Source organism: Pelodiscus sinensis, chromosome 1, assembly GCF_052426305.1.
Source record: "Pelodiscus sinensis isolate ZL-2025 chromosome 1, ASM5242630v1, whole genome shotgun sequence".
Taxonomy (NCBI): Eukaryota; Metazoa; Chordata; order Testudines; family Trionychidae; genus Pelodiscus; species Pelodiscus sinensis.
Window position 1 is genome coordinate 301,694,320 of NC_143052.1, and position 8,038 is coordinate 301,702,357.

Sequence of the window (8,038 nt, forward strand, 5' to 3'; positions counted from 1 at the left end):
TCTTTCAATATGAAATTGGACATGCAAAGGCTTGCAAAAACAACTGTGGATGCTAAAAGCTTTTCTATCAGAAAAATCTTGGACTGGTATATGCAAATTGTTTATTTAATCCCTAAAGGATTCTAAAACTTTTTTTGATATTGAAGTTATTTCATTACCTTAGAATTCACAATTATAGGTGGGAAAATTAACATTTAGGTTCAGATTTGAGTTTGTCATATGAACTTAATCACGTTCCATTTTTCACTTCATAAAATGGCCAAATGTTTTAATCAGTAGGGGTTAAATACACTCGCTCTCCTCTCCAAGACGCTGCAGCACCACTTCTTTGGCTGGCCAGTGAGAGTCATAGGGCATGTCTACACTTGCAGCCTATTTTGGAATAGGTCTGCAAATGTAGGCATTCGGAATTGCAAATCAAGCCTGGGATTTAAATATCCCATGCTTGATTTGCATCTTCCTGGCAGGGCTCCATTTTTTGAAATTTACAAGCCCAGAATAACTGCCCGCGTCTACACGCGGCAGTGAAACGGGCGTTTAAAACAAAGCCCTATTTCGAACTACCTGTTAAACCTCATTGCAGGAGGAATAACAGGTAGTTCGAAATAGGGCTTTATTCACTGCCGCGTGTAGACACGGGCAGTTATTCTGGGCTTGTAAATTTAAAAAATGGTGCCCGGCCGGGAAGATGCAAATCAAGCGTGGGATATTTAAATCCCAGGCTTGATTTGCAATTCTGAATGCCTACATTTGCAGCCCTATTCCGAAATAGGCTGCAAGTGTATACATACCCATAAGGAACAGCTTCAAACTGAGTTGTGGGCTGAACCTCATTCCTGAATCATTAGGTATGGAAGTGGTTGAAGAGGCATAAGGAGGGATTACTATACTAAATGTGTGATGGACAGAGCATATAGGAAATGTAGAGAAAATTGTTATGATACTGCTGTGTTGTGAAGCCTGGAGGACCTCTCAGGAAAAACAGATCAATGGGTATATTTTATACTACACACAAACAGACATTTATATATAGCTAAACACACACACACACGTGCGCAGATGCACACACACACAGACACACACACAGACACACACACACACACACACATGTTCCTGAGGCCACTGCTGGCTGTGGCCATGAGTTGTTATCTTTGCAGATAGGAAAGCCGGAAGTGTAAATGATAATCATGGCAGTAACAGCTCTTCTGACTGTTAGAGTAACAATTTATGACTGCTGTAAATGGAAACACCACAGTCGGCAGCCAACTGAAAACATGTGGCATCAAGGATAGAATTCGTAATGTTTGCTTCCAAGCTTATAAGTCTCAGTTCACTGATATAAAGGTGAAAGTTATGGCAAATAATACCATCTGTGTTTTGATAACAGTTGTGTGTCCATAATATTTTAAAATTAAGTTGTAGTAAATGCATCAGATTTTGGGTGCTGTTTCTCAAAACAATACAAAAATTTATATTACAGTATATTGTGCTTTTCATTATACAGAATATTCATGGAGGTAAAGATATTACAGATCTGAGAGTACCAGGTAACATATTGCTTCCAGCAGAATATCAACATCTCTATAAATAAAAAAGAACAACATCAACTGCACTGGAATCTAGGTCTGACAGTTTATATAATCTAAATAATTGTGTTATACAGAGATCTGCTTCTCCTTTCCTATTTAGGTTCAGATTTAATTCATGAAAATTTAATCTTTTCTAGTATTCTTTTCTTGGTATTCCTCGTTCTTCCTTTTCCCGTCCAAGTTACTTTTTTATGGAAGGTGCGAGTGAGATGAGTATGTGCGTCAAAAGGATGTCTTGTGTTTTAACTTGATGGTTGCTTTATTATCAGCTTCAGTTCATCTGGTAGGCACACTAGTAGCTAAGTGAAAAAGGCTCCTGTCTTCTGCTTGTACCAGTTGTACTCTGTGGCCAGTCCATTCTCCTTTCAGACAGATCTTCTCTGATAAATCAAGGTTCTAATGAACTGAAAGATGGTTAGAAAGCTAGCTAGACTGTCGGGCCCAACGGGTAGTGATCAATGGCTTGATGTCAGGTTGGCGGTCAGTTTCTAGCATAGTGCCCCAAGGATCTATTCTAGGACCAGTTTTGTTCAACATTTTTATTGATGACCTGGATGAGGGGATGGATTGCACCATCAGCAAGTTTGCAGATGCCACTAAGCTAGGGGGAGAGGTAGATACACTGGAGGGCAGGGATAGGGTCCAGAGTGACCTAGACAGATTAGAGGACTGGGCCAGAAAAAATCTGATGAGGGTCAACAAGGACAAGTGCAGAGTCCTGCACATGGGATGAAAGAATCCCAAGCATTGTTACAGGCTGGGGACCAAATGGCTAAGTAGCAGTTCTGCAGAAAAGGACCTAGGGATTACAGTGGATGAGAAGCTGGATATGAGTCAACAGTTTGCCCTTGTAGCCAAGAAGGCTAATGGCATGTTAGGGTGCATTAGGAGGAGCATTGCCAGCAGATCTAGAGAAATTATTATTCCCCTTTATTCAGTTTTGGTGAGGCCACACCTGGAGTATTGTGTCCAGTTCTGGGGCCCCCACTATAGAAAGGATGTGGACTCATTGGAGAGGGTTCAGCAGAGGGAGACCAAAGTGATTAGGGGGCTGGAGCGCAGGACCTATGAGGAGAGACTGAGGGATCTGGGTTTGTTTAGTCTGCAGAAGAGAAGAGTGAGGGGGGATTTGATAGCAACCTTCAATTTCCTGAAGTGAGGTTCCAAAGTTCACGGTAGCGACGGATTGCAGAACAAGGAGCAATCGTCTCAAGTTACAGTGGGAGAGGTCTAGGTTGGACATTAGGAAAAACTATTTCACTAGGAGGGTGGTGAAGTACTGGATTGGGTTATCTAGGGAGGTGGTGGAATCTCCATCCCTAGAGGTTTTTAAGTCTCGGCTTGACGAAGCCCTGGCTGGATTGATTTAGTTGGGATTGGTCCTGCCTTGATGACCTCCTGTGGTCTTTTCTAGCTCTATGATTCTATGATTCTAAGACTACATTAAGTATGGCTTCACTGTCATGGAAAAAAATGGGATCGATCATCCTCAATGCATAGTATGACACAATTCTTAACAATGACTCCTTGAGACCTAGTTGTCTTGAGCAACACTTGACAAAGGACCACAGCACTTTGATAGAGAAACCAAAAGAGTTTTTTGCTGCTAAACTTCAAAATTTGAAATGCATGAATCTGGACACTACTGGAGCTTTTCATCAAGTGTCAGCCAAAGCAGTAGAAGCATCTTATGAACTGTCATTGCTCATTACTAAAGCCAAGAAAATGCACATAATCAGAGAAACTCTTGTGAAGCCTTTCTTGTTGAAAGCTGCTGATATTGTGTTTGGTGTCGAAAGCAAGAAAAATCTATCAGAAATTTTGCTTTCTGACCATTCTGTGAAATGTCACATCAACGAGCTGGCGAAAGATCTTGAACTTCAAGTTGTGGAGGCAGTGTTGGCTTCTCCTTTTTTCTCAATTCAGTGCGATGATACCACTGATGTAGCACAATGCTGTCAATTGCTTGTCTTCGTTCGATTAACTAACAATGGAACTGTGAAAGAAGAGCTACTTTTTTCTAAGGAATTGATGACCACATCAAAGGCTTCTGATTTTATGAAAAAGACTTCTGACATTTTTGAAAAAAATAGACTTTTATGGGGAAAACTGGCTGGTGTATGCACAGACGGTGCTCCAGCAATGCCTGGCTCTTGCTCTGGATTTGTGACATTGGGGAAAGAAAAAAATCTAGCCGTAACTTACTGTGTCATACAGAGACAATCGTTGGCTGCTAAAACCCTTCCAGATGACCTCTGTGACTCACTGAATTTGGCCATTATAGTTGTCAATTTGTGAAGAACAGTGCTTTAAATATGAGACTTTTTGATGCTCTTTGCATGGATTTGGGAGTGGATCAGAAAACTCTTCTGTTTCACCCGGAGGTACGATGGCTTTCCAAAGGTAACATGCCTTCGAGATTGTTTGAACTGAAAGATGAAGTGGAAGTTTTCCTTAAGCAACAGAAGAAAGAACAGTTATATCATGCATTTACAGACCAAACGTTTCAACTTTCACTGGCATACCTCGTGGTCATTTTTAAATCTTTGAACAACCTCAGTTTGAAGCTGCAAGGAAACAATGCTGCAAACATTATAGCGCACCACGCTGCCATCAAAGCATTTATGGAAAAAAGTCCAGCTTTGAAAACATTGAACACAAGCTCAGACAACTAACTTTTCGTCTTTTCTGACATTTTAATCACTCGCTGAAAATGAAGGTTTCCAAGAAGTTTATAAAGAGGATGTGAAGAACAAAATTGTGTTTCATCTGGATTGCCTTTCTGACGAATTCATCCGCTATTTTCCAGACAACTTTTCTGGCAAGCCCATTCATAAATTAGTACGCAATCCATTCAACACTGATGTCGATTCATTGCCAGAAGTATTACAAGAACAAGCATTCGAAATAAAATAGTATTCAAGTGCGAAAGATAATTTAGAAAACACAAGCTTGGAGGAATTTTGGATAAAATATTTCTCAATTTACTCAAAAGTTGGAGAAGAAGCACTACATATTATTCTTCCATTTTCATCAATGTACCTCTGTGAAAAAAGCTTTTCAAGTTTAATCACATTAAAAATAAAACAAATAAATCGACTGGATGTCGAAAAGATTTGCATTGCGCACTTGCAACTATCAAACCTAGGATTTCTCAACTTGTGAAGAAAATGCAGCATCATCCCTCACATTAAATTCGATTTGTTTCTGCTATTTCTTATGTTAAATTACATTTTTATTAAATTTTGTGCCAAGAAAAACTATTTGTGCATATTTTTAATTTTAAATAATGTTTATACCAAATTTTGCTGTTTATTTTTTATTTTAAATTACAAATTGAATTTTTTGTTAAAAGGGAGGTTGGATGATAGTAAAGGAGAGAGGGAGGAGTGTGAGGGTTTCTAAAAATCAAAAGAGGGGCCTGATGCTATTTGGGAACCACTGTTCTATAGGGAGGGAGAGAGAATCCTTGAGATAGGTTGGGACCAACATATTAAAAAAAAACCCTGAAGATCAAGACTAAGTTTTTGGATTTGATCATATGTCACCCCGTGCAGAGATGTGAGTGCTCAAGTGCTATGATCCTGTGGCATGGCATGTGGTTACCAGTAGCTGCAGCTTTTTTAGAGTTGATGAATTCAATCCCTACTGATGCGCATTACAAGAGCTGAGGCCTAGAGCCCATGTCTGTATAACAGAAGTTTCTCAAAACATTTATCACTTCACTTTCCAAGCAAAATACAAGTAACATTCAGCATAATCTTGTTTGATATGGTGCCATGAATTTCAACTCTAAACCCCCCTTTTCTTTTTTCTTCCTCATTTTCTCTCTCTTTCCCTCCCTATCCCAGTCACACTCTGAGGCTAGCCAAGGGAAGAGGTCATTGCTGGGGACGGCTTTGCAAAAGAGATGGGTTAAAAGCTTGATCTGAACCACACTGATCAAGGACTCCCATGGGCACATCTACACAGCAGGGCTAAAGCCAAAACAAGCTATACAACTTGAGCTATGTCAACTGCATAGCTTAAGTTGAAATAGCTTATTTCGGCTTTTCGTGCTGTCTACATAGCAGGAAGTCTGAGAAAGAGCGCTCTTCCTCCAACTTCCCTTACTCCTCATACAATGAGGGTTACAGGAGTCAGAGTAAGAAGTCATCCAGCTCAACAGTATTTTCACATTATGTTAAAATAACTTCTTGTAGTGTAGATGCAGACTATGATTTTTCTGAATAACGCCAGTTATTTCAAAATAACACTGCTGTGTAGATGTACCCGATCTGATTTCTTCTTGCAAGTACTTCAACAATCTGAGTTCTGGGAATATCCTGCTCCTACTATCTCTGGAGTCTAAACCCAGGTTTTCTAGGGTCAGTATTCCTATGGAGCATAGTAACATGGTGGTTTGTGAGAAGATTTCATACTCTTGAAGACTAACCAATTGAACATTTTGCAAATTAGGGACAGTACATTCAAAATAACTTTTCAGATCTGTTCCCCATTTGTTGGAAATGGGAAGAGCATTTTTATTTCCAACACTTACCATGCTTTAACATAGGGTACAAACACATGTTTAAGAAGAAAAACCCTTATGACTACCAATACAGCTAAGCAACACAAAAATAGCCTTTCCAACTTTGTCTTGAAAATGCACTCTGTGGAATTCAGATTCATAACCCCATCTCTACAGATTATTTTCCTGGGGTGGGCTAGTGAGGGGAGAAGGGAAAGCCAAGAATCAAGCTTGCTACTCACTTCTGTTCTGTGCTTGCTGCTGCAGCTGTTCTTGCCAAGATAGAACCAGAATCTCTGTGGCTCTGATCCTAACCCAGCTGCTTCTGATTTCAGCCAGGTCCTTTGGTGCTGCTTGATGGGTTTGCATTTCTCTCATTCCAGGGAGCAAAGGGGGTAGGGGAGTAATCAAAGAAAACTTCTCTTGCTCCTAGCTAGAGAGGGGAGGCAAGAGCCAGTATCCTGCTATAGTAGGAAATTTAGGGGGGGCTTCAGCCCCTGGCCCCTCCTAACTGGTACCCATGGTGTTAGCTTCCCTCCACCCCCGCCCATAACAACTTTGCTTTGGGACAAATCCTGCAGCCTTTACTCAGGCAAAGTGCCCCTGGGGAAGGGGAGAGGGAGAAAAAAGAGAGTGGAGAGAGAGAGAGAGGACTGCAGTGCAAGGTAGATAGCTTTCTGGGTACAACAAAGCTGCAGGGATGTTTGGTCTTTAAGATATTTCTATGCTACGGTTACCTTGATTATACTTAACTTCATGTACTTACTTTGATTGTACATTTCCTGTGTCACTGTGCACCCACACATGGTATTCACATGTAATGGTGACTGCACTAAATATACCTTTCATCTATACTAGCATTCAGTTCAATTGTTTTAAAAGTAAACTTTCCAAGTGCACATCCTAGGGTTTCAGGCACAACTCCCAAATGCCATGTATTGGGTGCCTGCATTTTCGAAATCTCAGAGACCTCCAGAGGTCTTACAATAGGAAAGATCAAACTCTTAAACCTCCCACAGTCCCTATTGGGGAAAAGTGCCATAATTTAGCTAGTGTTTACAAAGAGTGGGAAGCTAAATGGGTACTTTGCAAGTTGCTCTGTGACTCACCAGCTTCTTTTGAAATATTAGTTTCTGATCTCCTCTACCATGGATTCCTGACTGACAAGTCAGGTTTACCTTTTCCTGGGTGTCATGAAACTGTGCAACAGATCAAGTCAGCTGAAGTGGCAGATCAGCAGTGTGTGCGTGCATGTTCTAGCTTTATTATTGAAAAAAGTGACTGCAAGAAAGCTCACAAATGTAAGATGAGCAAGGGGCTGCACGATCTCCTGCAAGATACAATATGCAGAGCCAAGCAGCCGTTATGTGCACAGCCCAGACCCTCAGACTGCAGTACAGCAGAGCTTTTCATTGTTTTGCAGAGCTGGGATGATGAGTGTGCTTACAGAATTTTCAGATTAGGATTTCCACTTCCTTGAAATTCTTTGAGAAGTTATATTGGGCCTGCACACTCATAGTAGGATGGGAGTCCCAATATCTGTGCTGAAATATGTGGCAATGGCCTTATGTGTATTGGCTGCCCTTAAGTGGTATAAGTCTATTGGGAACTAGTGCAGTGTTGGCTTGTGCACTCTGCAGTGAGGGCAGTAAAGGTCTGTGACACCACAAATGTTGAGTTCTATGGGTATAAGTTAAAATTGGCCAATGTCTCAAAACTGAGGTATTTTTGGCCCTTATAATATTTTGGCAGTTTGACTGTGACTTCTGCCTCATGCTGGTGACATCAATGCTAACTACAATCTGTTCCTCACCCCCATATTTCCTCCCTTTAATAGGTAATCGTCAACAGAATGTAGGCCTTGATGGACCACCATGGATATTCATGGACATCTGTTAGATGCACAGGTAAAGTGTATGGCATGAAGATTTGGACCCTT

General features: G+C 40.8%; 1 protein-coding gene across 1 annotated transcript; it reads left to right on the forward strand.

The window, feature by feature from the left end:
- Positions 1-3,218: 3,218 nt before the first annotated feature.
- On the forward strand, positions 3,219-4,264 carry LOC102445112 (protein ZBED8-like). The gene is made up of 2 exons (XM_089777419.1): positions 3,219-3,754; positions 3,856-4,264. The coding sequence occupies exons 1-2, from the start codon at positions 3,219-3,221 to the stop codon at positions 4,262-4,264; spliced, it is 945 nt and encodes a 314-aa protein (XP_089633545.1).
- The last annotated feature ends 3,774 nt before the right edge of the window (positions 4,265-8,038 follow it).